The sequence below is a fragment of the Hemicordylus capensis genome, chromosome 3, assembly GCF_027244095.1.
Source record: "Hemicordylus capensis ecotype Gifberg chromosome 3, rHemCap1.1.pri, whole genome shotgun sequence".
NCBI lineage: Eukaryota > Metazoa > Chordata > Lepidosauria > Squamata > Cordylidae > Hemicordylus > Hemicordylus capensis.
Genome location: NC_069659.1, coordinates 312,692,042 through 312,710,050, shown reverse-complemented (window position 1 = coordinate 312,710,050; position 18,009 = coordinate 312,692,042). Strand labels below are relative to the sequence as shown.

At 43.1% G+C, this 18,009-nt stretch overlaps 1 protein-coding gene and 1 long non-coding RNA gene across 3 annotated transcripts in view; one reads left to right on the top strand and one right to left on the bottom strand.

Annotated features, from left to right (window-relative positions):
• DNER (delta/notch like EGF repeat containing) overlaps positions 1 to 18,009 on the top strand; it is a 284,163-nt gene that overhangs the window by 223,961 nt on the left and 42,193 nt on the right. For both annotated transcript variants that reach the window (XM_053304644.1, XM_053304645.1), the window contains one exon: positions 10,591 to 10,815. In XM_053304644.1, coding sequence (XP_053160619.1) covers positions 10,591 to 10,815 — 225 coding nt within the window. The remainder of the gene's footprint in view (positions 1 to 10,590; positions 10,816 to 18,009) is intronic.
• LOC128348914 (uncharacterized) overlaps positions 11,057 to 18,009 on the bottom strand; it is a 76,936-nt gene continuing 69,983 nt past the window's right edge. The window contains exon 6 of the long non-coding RNA XR_008318427.1: positions 11,057 to 11,376. This is a non-coding gene — a long non-coding RNA (uncharacterized LOC128348914). The remainder of the gene's footprint in view (positions 11,377 to 18,009) is intronic.

The window sequence follows — 18,009 nt, the reverse complement described above, 5'->3', positions numbered from 1 at the left end:
CAGAGATCTGATCTAGCTATAATTATTTGTGGTCACCTTCAGCTTGGACTACTGTAATGTGCTCTACATGGGGCTACCTATGAAGAGTGATCATGCAGCAACCAGGTTGTTAACCAGGCAGCACACTGGCATAGTGACAACAGAATGCCTGCCCGCTTACTCCGTATGCAAACACACAACCAGCCAAGCAGAAAGAGACCACAATTCAAACTACCAAACACTGCAGGCAACAGAGCTGCAGATAATGTGGCCATAAACTATGCCCTGGCAGCATAAAAAGACAACTCCATCTTTGTGTGATCTGTTTTGGTTACCAATCTGGTTCTGAACAGTTTGGGACCTAGAAACCTTAAGGACTGTCTTCACCCATATGTGCTTTCATGTATGCTTTGATCATCATCTGAGGATACTGGTGCCCTCTGAGGCACTGTCGGTTTCCATGACAGCAGGACGGTTTCAGCGATGGCCCTTACTTTGCAGAATGTCCTCCTGAAAGGGACCTACTGGGTCTTACTTTGTTCTTTCAGGTGCCGTGTTAAAAACAACAACAACCCCTTGGATTTTTCATTTTGCTTTGGGAGAGGGTAGTGTCTAGATGTTATCATAAAGCTCTTTGTTGTTTATTATAGATTATTTTAGCTTTCTTTGTTGCCTGTGTTTTTGTTGTATTTTATGTGATGCTTCATGCTGCATGATTATTAGCTGCCTTGAGTTGCCTGTGGCAGGGTATGAACATTTAAAAATAAATGAATAATCAAATTTATGTTAAAAAGAAAAAAAGAAAATTGATGCACATAGAAGCAACAATTATAAATAGATATACATATGAAGTAGCAGCAGCAGCAGTAGAAGTATTTTGGCCAACACTATTAAGGTGAACCTATTACAGCAGCATTGGAGGGTGTTGTATGGTGTGTAGCCAATACTATGGTCGATAGTATCAAAATTCACCGAGAGATCCAAAAAGACCAACAGAGTCACCCGCCCCCCGAGTCAGTTCCTCATTGGAGATCATCCATCAGGTTGACCAAGGCAGTCTCCACCCCATAGCCTGTCTAAAAGCCAGTTTGAAATGAGTCTAGATAATTAGTTCCCTCCAAGACTGCCTAAAACTGGGAGGCCACTACCCTCTCAATTACCTTGCCTAGCCACAGAAGGTTGGAGATAGAGCCTATGCTTAACTGAGGGATCCAATGCAGGCTTCCTCGGAAAAGGTATAATAATTTTCTCCTTGAGGTAAGGAAGCATCCTTCCCTCCCTCAGAGAAGCATTTATAATCTCTACCAGGCCTTCTATTACAACCCCCCGGCTAATAGTATAAGCCAAGTCAGACAAGTGTCAAGAGAACAGGTGGCAAGCTGCACTATTCCCATCAGCTTGTCCACATCCTCAGGAGTCACAGACTAAAACTGATTCAACCTAACCACATAAGAGGAGTCGCTAGATACCACTGCATCAAACACTGCAGTAATTGCAGAATCTGAATCTGTATTGGCCCCAATAAGTCAGCCTGAATCAACCCTCCCAAATATGTACTTAAAAAAAAAACCTGTTTCCTTTTTAATGCCAATTATTATTTTCTTACACACTTTACCTGCTCCATTCATTACTTTCATCTTAAGGACTGTGGTGGGTTGCCAAATTAAAGCGCAGATAATTCGCAAATGGCAGGGAGGTAGCAGCTCGGAAGGTCAGGTATGTTAAAATGCATATACTACTATTTTAAGACTACCCAGAAAATTTCAGGAAAAAAATTAGGTCTTCCCTGGCTTGGTTCTTGCTCTGTTGCCTTTCTCTCATTGTGGTTAATTGTAGCTGTATGCTGAGAGGAGCCCTTTCACTCTGAAATGCTAATTTGGCACACTGAGTAAAGTTGGGCTGCAGGCTAATAGATGCTTAAGTCTGAGAATCTGAGAGAAGTACTGTAGATAACCATAAAGTAAAATGAGCAAGAGAGTTGGACATGCATAATACATGACAAAGGAAAAAGAGGAGCGAGGCTTTGTGAGTTGGACTGTCTGATTACTATGAGTGAATCTATAACTGTGATTTGCTTAAAGTGTTTTCTTATGTTGAGTCAGGCACTTGACAAAAGAACATTAGTGTTTGTTGACGTTTGGATGTTTGTGGGTATTTCCCCCCCTTCTGATGGGTCAGTTTTTCCTGCATGAGTCGGGGCTTGGATGTATACTCTGCAGGGAGCGTGTGCAGAATGGGCAGTTTTGTTTTCTTGGGTGGCTTGTTTTTGTTTTTGGAAGAATTAATTTAGATAGAATTAATGTGTGCTAAGAGCCACCTAATGGCACAGTGGAGAAATGCTTCACTAAAAAGCAGAAGGTAGCCAGTTCGAATCCCCGCTGGTACTATATTGGACAGCACTGGATACAGGAAGCGATACAGGAAGATGCTGAAAGGCACTATCTCATACTGCACGGGAGGAGTCAATGGTAAACCCCTCCTGTATTCAACCAAAGAAAACCACAGGGCTCTCTGTGTGCCAGGAGTCGAAATCAACTTGACGGCACACTTTACTTTAATATGTGTTAAAAGTTTCGTTGGAATGAGCAGGAAGAGGTGCTGCAGCCTTGGAGCTGGTTGTCAGAGGTGCACTTGGGTAATTTTGGAGCCTGGACCTAAAGGTCCTTTGCACACACACCCTTTCCCCACTGCCACAAGATAAGCTGCAAGGCACTATTTTTTACACCAGAACATGCTCAGGAAAAGCTGGAAGCTTTTTCAAAAAGAAGAAATTATGAATAAGATACTTCCCACTGACCTGCACATACCACAATTTGCCCGGACAGTCCTGCCACTTCAAATGAAATCAAATCAGTCACAGACCAGTACAATAATAATACATATGCACAGAAGCCCAAAAGAGTAAGTAAACCATAACAGTAATATAATATTAGCATGTTAAACCTCAAACCAGAACAGCTAAATTGAATTCATATTGAGCTACTGGCAAATCTTACTGGCTACCAAACAAAACTTAGCCACATTTTAAGATGTTAAATCATTGTAGTCAGCTAGAAGATAATCAAAGTAAGAAGAGTCTGTATGACCTGGATGACAACTTATAAAATGAGTTATTTATTTGTGCCATAAATCTTGGTAAAATTGACAACAAAGCAGCACATGAGCTGTAGTTTTGATATCTCCTGAATTACAGGGGCAAAAGCATTCTTTATAGGGGACTTTTTGGTTTCTCCCTTCCAGAACTGCTGTTCGTAAAACATTACAACATACCAGCAAAGCTCTGTGGTATTTTGCTACTGTAATCGAGTTAAGATATCTAGCAGGACAGGGTTAAAACTCAAAACTTAGTTACCCAAATAGACAACAGCAGGAATGAAGCCCTGGACAGTTCGTTGCTCCGTATCATATATTCGTTGTCTGAAGTTTGTCCTGACATTTTCATACCCCATAGATATTGTTACAGGAGGAGAGAAACCATAGTAGTGCAGCCTCTCTTCTAACTCTTTTTTCCATCCCAAGGGGTAGGTGTCTAATAGCACAGATGGAACTAAACCCACGGGGTGGAAAATTAGCTTTATCCAGAATTGAAATACAGGCAAACCTTGTTATCCGTGGGTTCAGCACTTGAGGTTTTGTATATCTGTGGTCAGGGAATAGGCACCCAACCTCGGCATACGTGGAGGGGGACCCCGTGGAACTAGCATATCTGTGGATCAAGGGCAGGGGCATAACGAGACCCCTAGCAGACAGGGGACAAAATCTTCTTAGGAGGCCTCCCTATTTAATTTTTGTAAACCGCCTTGGGGTTTTTCTTTTAACGAAAGGCGGTATAGAAATGTAAAAAAAAATAAAAATAAATAAATATAAATAAATATTGCAAGCGAAGCGTGTGTGCTCCCAGCACCCTAAGCCACGCACCCTGCATCTGACATCAGACATAAGGGGTGGGGCAACCAATATCTCACTGCTGCCGCCCCTGCCCCTGCCCCGCCGCCACTATTTCTGTTTGCCTCTGGGGGATGGTGAGTAAGCCGAGTGGTGGTGGGCACTGTAACTGGCTGGCAGTCGTGGTTGCTCTGGGAGCAGGCCTCTCCGGCCAAACTGGCAGCAGTAGGCACTGTAGCTGGCTAGACTCTCTGGCAGTCTCTCCTGCCAAACTGCGTACCTGCACAGTTTGGATATGGATGTTGTATGCCCATGAGAGAGGCCTCCCAGCCAGCTACAGTGCCTGCCGCCGCCCAGCAGCATATATTACAGTAACAGAACATTCTCATCAGAAGTGAACATGGTAGTGCTGCCCCTGGAACTCTTCACTGCTCAGGGAAATGGAGAGCATTTAACAGAAGCATGAAATATGTGGTAAAAGTCAATAATAGAAAGGAGATAATGAGGAACTGTTAGAGCATTGTCCATCTGTATCTTAAATATCAGATCCATAGGCTAGGAGTCAAGCCTGTGAGCTGCAGGAGAAATGAACGGCAAGGTGCTCAAGCAATTACAATGGAGAGAACATGTGAGAACTCTGATAAGATAATGTTAAAGAACAATCCATATAGATATGTTTCCAATTTAGCAACTCATGCTTAAAGCTTTCAGTAATTCCTACTGAACAGTGACATCCTGTATCAGCCCTAGAATATAAAGAGGAGTAGCTGCATTAATCTCACTTTGAATGTCCCATTTGATTTCTCCAGTTCTGAATTTGATCTCCAAGCTGGGTGGGGTGGAGACTTCTAGTGCTGGCTTTGAATGTGAAATTCATTTTTTAAAATAGTTTTTCACCTATCACATTTGTTCGAATTTAATTGAAAATAATGACACAACTCCTTATAAAAAGTGATTGAGACAATTTATGGGCAAATGAGTGTTCATAATGGTGGAATGTTGAAACCCCTGTGAGATTTCATTATGTTGAGCCTTTAGAGTAGATTCTCTGTACTTATGATCACATTATCATCAAGGTCATTCCATAAATACTAGAGAAGAGCACTTGCATGCTAGTACTTGATTGCTCCCCTCACCCCCTGCCACAGCCCCCCTCACTTCAGAAATCTCTCCACCCTCACCTGAGCCTCACTCCTGCTCCTCCTGCTCCACCCCGTTGCTTCCATCCCTCTCACCCCTCTTGGTCACTCCTCCATCCCTTTACTCCAGCCCCTTCACCCCTCTTGGTCACAACTGCAGCGTTGCTGATGCCTATTGGCCAAGCTGCAGCTCCCTATTCCCAGAGGTCTCCCCACCCTCACCTGAGCCCTGCTCTTCCCCATAGGGAAAGCAGCAGCAGTTTACCAGGCCCTTCCTTGCTGCTGCTACCACCACCATGGCCGCTCGTCCACCTGAGAACGCTGACAGGCCAGGGCCTGTCCCCTGCTTGCTTCCCCTCCGCCAATAGGCACCACTATGGCCACTCATTCCCCTCAGGCCACTGACAGGCTTGGGACCATCCTTCACCCTTCCTTCTTTCTCTCCCTCCCTTATTTTTCTCTTTCCTTATCTTTCTTCCCCTCCCTTATATTTCTTATTTTTCTCTCTTTCTCTTTCCTCCACTCGCTCTTCCCCTCTGTCTTTCCCCCCTCCCTTCTTTTTTCCTTTCTCTGTCCTTTCCTGAGTTAACAGATCATGTTCATCTTGTTTCCTCATCTAATTCACACAATGGCAGCCTCCTTCTCCTGAAGGGGCTCTTTCCTCACTCACAACCCCTCTCTTCGCACCATCCATAGATAGATAGATAGATAGATAGACAGATAGATAGATTCCTCTCCTCTACAATCAAGAACATCTTCCAACCAGTAACAGTTGCATTCCAACTGTCCTTAAACATCACAGGTTCTTCCTCCCTATCTGCATATGGCATCATCACTGCCCAATCACCACAGTGCCACAGGTTCCTCCTCCCTATCTGCATATGGAATCCCCACTGCCCAATCACTATGGTGCTTCTGCTTGCAGACTCTCGCGAGAGCTGCCACGCACGGGATTAGCCATGGGTACGCCTTAGAGAATTAGATAGATAGATAGATAGATGTTTCTATAAATGAAGCCTGTTTTGATTCTGCTACAGTTACTGCAGCAATTTGATTTCAGTTGTGAATGGCTGTAGACTACCACTTGCCACATGGCTGAGACATTTTCAACAGCATGCATGAAACTACATGAGAAGACAGTCACCTTTGTCCAGCCACTTGGTGGAATGATATTTACCATCTCTTTGCTTCCTCAGATTTTTGATTGGTAAAAACTGCATGATCTCAGGATGGATTCTACAGCCAATGTCTTCCCCCACTGATTGTAATCTTGTCCCATCACAAGATCACAAATGAAACTATTTATATACTGTATTTCAGAATAGCTATCTGATCCAGCCTGTATGTCTCAAGTGAGAGGTTGTGCTTTTGTTATAAAGGATTCCTCCTAGGATGAGAAGATTACTGTCTCACCCAGATCTTCATCGTCCTAAGCTAAACTCTTACCTTGTCTCCTAGCTTTCCAGCCCTCCGTAACCTATTACTCCAGCTGCCTCCCTCAAATCCCAGCTTATATGTATGGAAGTCGCAACACATATGCTGTGCATGCCCTGTGGCACTTGATTGTCCTTGTCCTCCTCTCACTTTTGTGAGATTTCTGAGCTGTGATCCAACCAAGGATACTGTTGCAGTAGCATCAGTTGATTTGCTTACTTCCCAGTTCATCCCCTGATCCTGTGGCCTGTCATCCCATCACTACCACTGTTTGTGGCAGCATCCATTCTTCTATGCATCCAGTTAGGCCATGTATCACACCCAAAATGATCTCCTTGCTAAAATGTTGCTATTTGGACTTGCCAATCAATCCCCTTAGTCCTTTTTGGTGTATAACTTAATAGTATGACCCAAGATGCTATTTGAGAACTGCTGGGGGAGATATACTTTTTACACACAATATTTTGATATTTACCTTCTCAATTAAACAAAATTAGTTCAAATTGTTGGTTATCAGTCAGCAGCTGGGCCAGGGAGGCCACCCCATGCAAAACTACTATTCTTCAATACAGCTGACTTTAAGCTCTTAATACAGTACATATTATAGGGGGTCTAAGGTGATAGTGATGCTCAGGCCATTGCTGAGCTGATTGCTTTTGCAGTCAAATGGCAAAAGCAATCAGCTCACAATGTCCTGGTACTCAGGAAGGCCACAGAGAGAAATGACTTCAGTAGATAAGCAGATTTCCCCAGTGTTTTTAATTTCACTGTTACTATGTTTGGGGTATTTATTGAAATTGTCTAAAGGGGCCCTATGGACTTACAGTCAAGGTTGGTTAGAAGAGTTGCAAAAACCTGGCTCTTTCAGCAAGATATTGACTATGGAGTCCATCATGTGTTGGACAAATTAGCTCCATTTGATTTCCAGGGCTCAGTGGACACAAAAGTTGACATGGTGAAAGCTATTGGTGAAAGCTCTTCCCTGAATCCATTTATTGTCTTCTCTTCTCAAAAGGAAACAGCAGGTTGTGTACATAGCTCTGCAAATTGCCAGTTCATTCCAGCAGCCATATGTATTGATTTTTATTTCTATATGTACCATACTATCCCATGGGCTCAGTGTGACTTACAGTCCATCCTCCCCCCGGACATTAATACTCCCCAAGGGACTCACAGTCAAAGGGATTAATAGTTTGGGGCACAAATGAAGCCAAATGAAAAGAAAATGACATTATAAACATAACATCTATGTAGAAGCAGCACCCAAAAAGTCACCTTAAGTGGTGCAGTGGGGAAATGCTTGAATAACAAACAGAAAGTTGCTTGTTCAAATCCCCGCTGGTACTATATTGGGTGATATAGGAAGATGCTGAAAGGCATAATCTCATACTGCGTGGGAGGAGGCGATGGGAAACCCCTCCTGTATTCTACCAAAGACAACCACAGGGGGGCTGTGTGGGAACCAGGAGTCGAAATCGACTTGACAGCACACTTTACTTACTTAGAAGCAGCAGTAGGGGGAATGGAGTTCAGTTCCAGGTGTGGTTGTGTAGTGTCTCTAGAGGCTTGTACAGGTGGAATGTAAGTGTTAGGTAAAGTGTGCCGTCAATTCAGTGTCGACTCCTGGCAACCACAGAGCCCTGTGGTAGTCTTTGGTAGAATACAGGAGGGGTTTACAATTGCCATCTCTTGCGCAGTATGAGATGATGCCTTTCAGCATCTTCCTATATCGCTGTTGCCCAATATAGGTGTTTCCCATATTCTGGGAAACACATCAGTGGGGATTTAGACCTGCAACCTCTGGCTTTTTAGTCAAGCCATTGCCCTGCTGTGCCATTAGGTAATAGTCCTGAATTGCTCCTTCTCCTCCAGTGGCTGCTACTGTGACTGTTGGGAAAAGTGCTGCAGAGTGGCCTCAGCTGGGTTAGGGTCAGAGCTCAGTCCTAGGCCAAATGGAGTCCTTGAGCATCTGCCCACATAGATATTAACTTGGGTTCTGGAATGCTCCTTCTTCTCCAACAAGATACAGTGGGGAGGAGGACTGGGTTTTACTCCCCTCTCTTGCACGCTCTTTGTTGTTCAAAAAGTCCTTCCACGCTTTTGATGTAAACAAGACAAACACATATTTAATATACACATGTTTTCCCCAGGTGTCTAGTTTGGCCCTTTGTTGTTGAAACACTTTGTATAGATTGGCCTCAGTTTCTCTGTTAAATTCTTTAGACTCAGCTCACGTAAATTTCAGTTCAAATGTTTGAACACTTGTGATTACTTCTTCCCTGCAGTATGAATGTTGGGTTTCCCTTTGCCTTTCTGGAAATGAAAAATCAAACCCATTTGTCTTGTTTGCTTATTGGATGTACTGAACCGTTTCTTTCGTAGCTAAAGATTTTATAATCACTTTGTTTATCACATTTGGCTTTGTGTTCCTAGGATTGAATCTAATGCAATCTCCAGCTAGCTCACAAAATATATAACAAAGCAACACTGCACTGCTTCTTTAACATTTACTATCTAGAGTTTTCTGTGGCAATTGCTTCCTTCCTGGACATTGCTTAGCCAAGTAATTAAAACTCCCCCTTGATCAGATATATTTCTTCCTTATATTTCTTATCTTTAAACAATTTCCTAAAATCACTTGACTCCCAAATTCCTATGCTGTACTTCAATACTATTGTTGTTATGAACATCTTTCAATAGAAAGTTAATAAAGCATTTTACGTAGCAAAATTTTAAAAAATGTAATAATGTAAGGATATCACCTAATTTATTCTGTTCATTGGCCTTGCTGCAAGGCACAAGTTTAATAAAAATGTGTCCACATAAATATGCTTCTTCCACTTTCTAAGCAATATACTGTTTATTTCAGGTGATCCTGTATTTCCTTGTCATTGGTAGATTTTCATATTCTCATTAAATCGTGGTCAGTTTCATGCTTTCATCATGTATGCTATTACCAATAATAATCTTGTTGCCAAGGCTGATTTCCCCTATTCCTTTGATTTAAAAAATGTAAATACCAAAAGATCACAAGTGTGCCCTTCCTGTTTTTCCTCAGCATTGCTAACTTGTCATTGAGGGATTTTATAGTTCCTGTTTACAACAGGAATCTCTACCCAGTATCTAGATTCCTTATGAGTGATAGAACACAGTCCCTCATATTTTAGTACAGGGTTCCCAACCTTTTTAAACAAGTGTACTGTACCTCCATTGTTGCAAACCTTCAGCTCAGGTACCCTATAGAGATTTTGTACCCTATAGAGATTTTGTGTGGTGTAGCCTGTGTCATGTTACAGCTGTGAGATAGGCTACACCAATCACTGACTTAAATCCAATCTAAATAACTCATAAACAGTCTTATTGAAATGAATGGGACAAGCTTACTTGTCCTATTAATTTCAATGGGAATACTCAGTGCTAATTTTCTAAGGCCTGTCAGTCAGATTGCGGGGAGGAGTACACTGAGCTTCAGCATGTAGTCAGCCAAGCAGGGGTAGAGGAGGAGGGTTTTCATTCTCCTCTCTCTCCTTCTTCAGTGGACACATCACTGAGGACATGTGTTCAAGCCAACAATCCTCAGATGGGGAACAAATAGCATGACTGCACCATGGGGAGGCAGGAAGACTCTGAGTACCTCCTGAGAGCCCCACCCCTAGGGGTACTAGTGCCCCCTGTTGGGAATCCCTGTCTTAGTGCATGGGTGGGTAGGTGGGGGCGTGAGCTGAATAAGCAAAGAAAGAATTGCTCATTTCTGTCAAGAGGTCCAGGAGCAGCTGGGAAAGTGGCTGTATCTGGCAGGTATGTTTTGCAGAGGACAAAGAAACTTCATCTGAGACAAAGTTCAAAGGCTGAATGACTTGTGGATTCTCTCAAGCTATTCATATCAAGCTGCTGCATTATTTTATGATTTATTTTGGGTGAATGGCATATAGTGCACAATTCAGCAAATGTCTTTGAAAATGCATCGTTCTACATATCAAAGCCACTAAATGTCTTGGCTGTAGTAAGCTGAGAGGAAATGCTGTCCGCTGGGGCAGCTTCCTTGATTCACATCTAAAGAAAATATTTGTTAAAGATAGTGAAATCCATGCTTTGTCAAATATTTAGTTAAGGTGAATGCATGCAAATAAGTCTCACTTTTTCTTCTTTACAGGATACTTAGGCTCATCTTGTGAAGAAAAAATCGATCCCTGTGCTTCATTTCCTTGCCAGAACAATGGGACCTGTTATGCAGACCGACTTTCCTATTCTTGCAGTTGTAGTCCAGGATTTACAGGGCCTTCCTGTGCTCAGCTGATTGACTTCTGTGCTCTGAATCCTTGTGCACATGGCATTTGTCGTAGTGTCGGAACAAGCTACAAATGCCTTTGTATCCCAGGTATGTACAGCCCTTCCATGCTTTTGCAAATCTTCTTGGTTTCCAGACATATATAAATTAAAATTGCATCCATTTCCCTGTATAGCATATGCATGTTGACAAGACAGTTCTCTCAGCATATTATGATGATAGGCACGGACACATTCTATTTAATCAAAAATGTCAATGAACACTTTTCCATATGCATTGTCTAACAATAGAGCTCTAGGATATAGATTCTAGACTAAGTGATCGTTTTAAATGACTAAGTGTCATTTTGAAGCTATAAAAGTGTAGACATAAGTTTTCAAATAGCTTATTTTTATAGACCCAATTATTATCCATCATCAGAGTAAATATAGCTGGATCCAGGGATTACAGCTGCATGTTAACTGTATTTATAGAAAAATTGCAGTTTATATCACGACTTTTGCACAGAATCAATGACATAGTAAGTTTTTACAAATATTTAGATATGAGTGGTCATACATGTTTATGAATATAGAGTTATATCCCAACTAATTCTATTGGGGTGATTTTTGGCAATTGCCTCCTTCTTCTGCTGCCCAGTATACACCCTTCCTGAAAAATGATGATGATACACTTTATTTGTTTAAATTACCCAATAACAATTGTTCTCTGGGCAGCTCGCAAAGTAAAACAATAAACAGTAACATCTGCTTGAGGCTCCCCTAACCCACAGGGACATATTTTTGGAAGACACAAGGGGCTGCAGAGGGAAGGGGGGGATTGACAAATATCAAACCCACCCACCCCCCTCTTGAACAGAAATTCTTCCATTCTCGGAAGCACTAGTTGGGGAGACAATTATCATTTTATTATTTGTGGTTGAATCATATAGTGATGGTTCAATCACAAAAGCAGTCGGACAGTGGTGTAGATATATAGGCTTTTGATTCCTGGGTATGTGCTTACAGGATTGTTTAAATTCCCTTCCCCCCCCAATCCAAGTGCTGGGGCTGCATACATAGAGAGCTCTTCAAAAAGCTGCAGTTATTTCTATCATCTGTTTAATGGGAAAGCGGAGGGCTGGTTTTAGTTACTTTGCTTCCCTCACCCAGCCTGCCATTATGGTTGTTTCCTGAAGAGTGCTCCACACAAATAATCAGTTAAGGGCCACAGTGTGCAAATACAATACATGACAGATGGATTTAGTTTTTAAAAAGTATTCTTTTTGATGACTCATGTATATTTCATGTATATTGTAAGACAATTTTCTTCCTGTGTGAGACAGAAATATCTATTAATTGACTGAGATATCTTTTGGGCCTATGGTACACTTGCTGCTCATAACAGGGGGATTTCCCTGCTGAGAGAGTGCATTATCCTGTTGATGCCCTGGTCTCCCTCTAGTATGAGGAGATGGGTTGGGTGATTGATATGGTCACACTTAGGTGTCCTCTCCTGACCTGCCGAGTCCAAGCAACTCTCTGGTATACAGGTGAGTTGAAGACAATGAATCAGGCGGGTAGATGGCTTGAGTATTGTTTGCAGAAAACTCAAAATTCATGTGACCAAACTCAGGCTAGCACCCATATGAGGACCTATCCTATGGTGGTGATGGCGGTGAAGAAATCCTACTTTCCTGCCACCATTGTGTCTGCTCAGTGTCGTCCAATGGAGCTTTTTCCAGTGGTTTTGGGCCTCTTACGTGACAGCCCCTCAGCAGCCCACTGTGATCAATTTGCATTACATTTTGCTGATAAAATCTCTTGTATCAGTTCTGACTTGGATGCTAACGTTTTTGTGGTACCAGAAACGGATGTTGACAATGCACTGTCTGGTCTTGTTATATTGGATCGTTTTCTGACTGTGTTGCCTGAGGAGGTGGACAGGCTGCTTGGAAGGCTTGGGCCTACCACGTGCATGCTCAACCCTTGCCCATTGCTGCTAGGGAGGGACTGGGTCCATGGGTAGCAGGGTGGTGAATCCCTCTCTGAATTGGTGCCTCCTCAACTGAAGGAGGCAGTCATTAGGGGCCTCCTTTTAAAAGCCTTCATTGGACCCAGATGATTTAAATAACTTTTGACCGGTTTATAAACTCCCCTTTTGGGGCAAATGTTGGAGATCATGGTGGCGTCTCAGCTCCAGGCAGCCCTGGATGAATGTGATTACTTAAATCCATCCCAGTCTGGCTTCTGACTTTGACTTTGGTAACGTCCAGATTGGACTACTGCAATGCACTCTACATGGGGATGCCCTTGAAGGCGGTTCAGAATGTTTAGTTGGTCCAGAATACTGCTGCAAGGATGCTCAGTCATGGGCGCAAGTCACTTCATGAGTGTCACACCTATCCTGTGTCAGCTTCATTGGTTACCAGTCTGCTTCCAGGCTAGATTCAAGGTACTGGTCTTGACTTTTAAAGCTCTACACAGCTTGGGGCTGGGATTCTTGTCGGACCCATATGAACCTGCCAGAGCCCTCCACTCCACATCTCAGGCCCTACTCATGGACCTGCCACTAACAGAGATCCGGTTGGCAGGGAATAGAGATAGGGCCTTTTCAGTTGTGGCCCCTCGGCATTGGAACACCCTCCCTGAAGAGGTTCACCAAGCTTACTCCCTCTGTGTTTAAAAACAACAACAATTAAAAACACATCTTTTCAATGTTGTATCTGCTGCTTATATCTGGTAGGTTCTTTAGCTTTTATAGCTCTTAGCTTTTTATTAATTACTTTTAATTTGATTTTTTAAATTGTAATTTTAAATGTGGTTTTAGCCTGGTCTTTTAACTTGTTTAACTTTATTAATCTTTTATTTTATATAATATCTATTTTATTAATGTTGTGAGCTGCCTTGAAAAGTCGTGTCCTGAAGTGTACCAGTAGCGTACTGGTATAAAGATTTTTAACAAACAAACAAACAAACAAATAAATATTAAAATAAATAAGGATAGCTTATTAATAAGAAACTGTGTTGTATAAAAAACGGTGATTGAACTACCTCAAATGCTTTTTTTAAAAGGAGGATGCCAGTTTTATTGTTATGAAAGTGAGGCAAGGCATAAAGCTGAATATTAGCTGTTGCTTGCATAATGAGTGCTGGAATTGTAAAAAAAAAATTGCTACCTTAGGTAGGAAAGCAAGCAATAAACACATATTTTATAGCTGAAGACATATCATGGAAAATTAGTTATTCGCAAGAGTTGTCATTAGCACAACTAAATTGTCTTAAAAGCAACACTTATGATACTTTGCTTACAAGATAAATGCAACTGTTTCTGTGAATTCCTCATGCTTGGTTATTGCCATATTGTAGGAGAAGGAAGCTCCAAAATTCGACTGACTGGGCCAAAGTAGATGTCATTACATCATTTGGCCCTCTGTTTTTAATTTTTATTTGGTAAGTAGCAACCGTGGGGAAAATGTTCAGGATCGGGACTGTGGCAGATGTCAAGGGAGGCTTTCAGTCTTCCCTACACTGCAGTCCTGTTCCATATTGGAGCCCCCTGTGACTGTTTTCCTTGGCAGGGAAGCTCCCATTGGTGCCAGCCATTGACACTCACAGCAGAAGAAAAGGGTTACAATCTCCCTTGACCTTGCCATGGTTTGTCTTGATTTCTTCTGGCTGCTGAGTTAGAAACCATTAGCAAATTTAACACTGTTCTCTTGGGTTATATAAGGGCTATGAAAGGCTTTTCCAGCAGAAAATAATTATCCCCCATGTGGTGGTAATGCTCTCTTCCCAAATACAATATTGTTTGAATACTAGTTGGCATGAGTAGGGTGTGCTTTGTGCCATCCGACAGCACTGGAAACGGGCACACCTAACTCTTCTGGTACACCGAATAACTCTTCTTGTACATAAAATTCATGTGTGTTCTGTCCTCTAACATCTCAATAGGATTAGAGCACACTTAATTTTGTACTGTAGACTTCAGTAGGGGTGTGCAAGCTGGCTCGATTCTGAGCCAGGTCCACTTTGCGCTATTTGGCTTGTGGGGGTAATCCGGCAAGGATTCCCATTTACAAGTGAGGAGGGGACCAGGGATGGCTGGGGGCCTAAAAAAATGAGCTGGGGTGGGAGGGAAGTTCTAAATTACCTTAAATCTGCTGGTGGTGGTGGTGGTGGCAGCAGCTGTGGCGGTCTCGGGGGCGGTCGGGGATGGCAGCAGGAACTCCCCCCCCAACTGGAGCAGCAAGGCTCAGTTCGGGCCTGTTTTGGGCTTCTGTGCTTGCACAGAGGCAAAAGAAAAAAGGCCTCTGCACATGCATGGTAGCCATTTTTGGGCCACCGTCCATGTGCAGATGCCTGAAACAGGCACAAGATGGGCCTGGCTGCTCTGATGGGGGTGGGGGGAGTCCCTGCCACCACCCACAACTACCCCCAAGACTGCCACACCCAGGTGTGCATAAAACCAAACCGGTTCGACTCAAACCAAACTGGGTTTTCTGGTTTCGTGCACATCCCTAGGCTGTAGTCTCTTGAATTTTTTGCTCTTTAGCATAACTGACTCAACTGAAAGATGATGCCATATCATGGTTTATGTTAGCCATAGCTGAGAATCCAAAACAGGGTTTAGAGCTGCTTGTCTGTTTTTCTTTGCTGTTTGCTAAGAACTCCTATCTCTTGGTGAAGTGGCATCTGTGGACAGTGCAATGGCTACAACTATGGCTTTTCAGTGTAGATCACCCCTATTGATTGTGAGTAGAAACCAATGGGTAGCATCCAGACTAAATTAGTCATAGGAACATAGGAAGCTGCCATATACTGAATCAGACCATAGGTCCATCTAGCTCAGTATTGTCTACACAGACTGGTAGTGGCTTCTCCAAGGTTGCAGGCAGGAATCTCTCTCTGCTCTTTCTTGGAGGTGCCAGGAGGGAACTTGGAACCTTTTGCTCTTCCCAGAGCAGCTCCATCCTATAAGGGGAATACCTTACTGTGCTCACACATCAAGTCTCCCATTTATATGCAACCAGACCAGACCCTGCTTAGCTAAGGGGACAAATCATGCTTGCTACCACAAGACCAGCTCTCCTCTCCTCATAGTCATGACCAAGTCCTTTTGAAATTAATAGGACTTCAGTTGACTAATATGTCTCATTGACTTCAATGGTGCCTAGTCATGACTGAGTAGTCTGAATGCTGCCCTCTGCTAGCAAACACACTTCAAAGCATCGGTTCTTCTCATTCTGGTTTGCCAGCCAACTGCAAACCATGATTTGCCAATTAAAACCTCATACCAAACCATAGGTAAGTTCCTTAAGCTTAAAATTTAATATTTCCCCCACAATGTCTCAACTGAGCCACTGTGTGAACATTGCCTTTTCTTCTGACATGGTATCAGAGAAGGATACAACTCTCTGTGTTAACTGAAACAGCTCCTTTGGAGAATGAAATAACCTGGCAGAATCATCTCTCTCTCTCTCTCTCTCTCTCTCTCTCTCTCTCCAGGGAGTCATATTTGTGTTTTAGAATGACAATTTCCTAAACAAGTGAACTTTTATCAACTCCCAAGTCTTGGACTAAATAAAATTGGAATTGGGGCGGAGCTATAATAGGGTGGATAGGTTCAAAGAACCCAAGGCGCCCTGCGTCCAGGAGCCACCGAGCTCCCCCCTCCGCTTGGCCAGGGCTCCCACCACTGCCAGCCACCTCCTCTGGCCACTCGCCCAGCTCCCAGGCCCATCCTGCTTCTACTGGCCTGGCTCCTTCCATCCTGGCCGATGGAAGGAGGGTGCGCATGTGCTCCCAATGGGCCCATGGAAGGAGAGCAGGTGTGGGAGCTGGGTGGCAGGAGGTGAAGGTGGTGGTAGCCAGCAGTAGTGAGGGTGGGGGCACTAGCTGAGTGGGCAGCCAGGCAGCTGGAGGGAGGGAGGTTAACTGGGGGTGGGGGGAGAGTGATTTGGGGGGGGGTGCGCCACCATGGGGGGTTGCCACTTTGAGTGGGGAGGCTGCTAGTGTTCACCCACTCTTCCCTTGCTACATCCCTGATTGGAATTTACCCAAAATATGAGAGTTTTGTCCACTTCTGTTCCCATTGCATTTAATTAGCCTGCACTTGATAAGGCCCTCATATTCCCAAGCTCTTCTCTGTAGTCACCTTTTAAAACATGAAGGCTGAGAATGTTGTGTTGCCAGATCTCATGTTCTGTGCCTGTGGACGTGCAGAATTGTGGAAAATTTTAGACATGAAAAATACACATAATTTTATTTGCAGCTATAAAATGCAAATAAAATAAATAAGAATCAAAACTATTTACAAAACACAGAATTCACAAAAGAGAGGTGGCAAAACAGCACCATAAAACAGTTGGACAAAAGCCATCCTGAACAGCCATGTCTTCAGGAAGTGTCAAAAGAAGGGGCTAGGCACTATGTCCTGGGGCAAGGAGTTCTGGGTAGGAAAACGCCTTCTTACGTTTGCCCTCACACTGTACTTCAGATCATGGCAGGAGAGGCAGATGTCCTTAGAGAGCAGAGAGGCGCTTTTGGGGTGTGAGGACGGCAGACTTTTTAACGTTTCTTGGACCTAAGCCTATATATGTATAGAAACAAACATACATACGTATGTCCAACTAGACATAGAGGGCAGCCACATATTTGTTAAACCAACACTTGCCCTGTCAACCTATAAAGCGGGGATGGGATGAATGTACTCCTTATTCCAAAAGGGGTTCATGGAGGGTGTGAAGCCCACCGACACCCCACCTTGCTGTGCTTAGCTCCTTTAAGTAGTTTTATGCCTGCTTGGGTCATTTTGGGTATTAGAGTTGGGCTGGGAGGGAAACTGCTGGAGAACAGCAACCTAAGCTGGGGAAGGAACAAGTTTTTCTCTTATAATAAATAATAAACTTTATTTGTTGATTGATTAAGTGCCGTCAAGTCAATGTTGACTCTTAGCGACCACATAGATAGATTCTCTCCAAGATGATCTGATTGTATATGGGACTCACATTATAATGAGGTGTTGTTCTGTGTTTGTGGTTTAAGTGGACTAGAACAGTGGATGGATAATTTGGGTGCAGTCATCCATACAATGGTTGTAGCACTAACAATTAAAATGTTATACAATGTGCATTTTCTGACATATTGAGCTGAACATGTGCAGAAAATTTATTATTTATTTATTCGATTTTTATACTGCCCTTCCGAGCTGGCTCAGGGCGGTTTACAATTAAAAAACGGCTGATATTTTGATGCAATTACTCAGCACAAGTCCCACTGATATTAATAGGACAAGTTAATAATC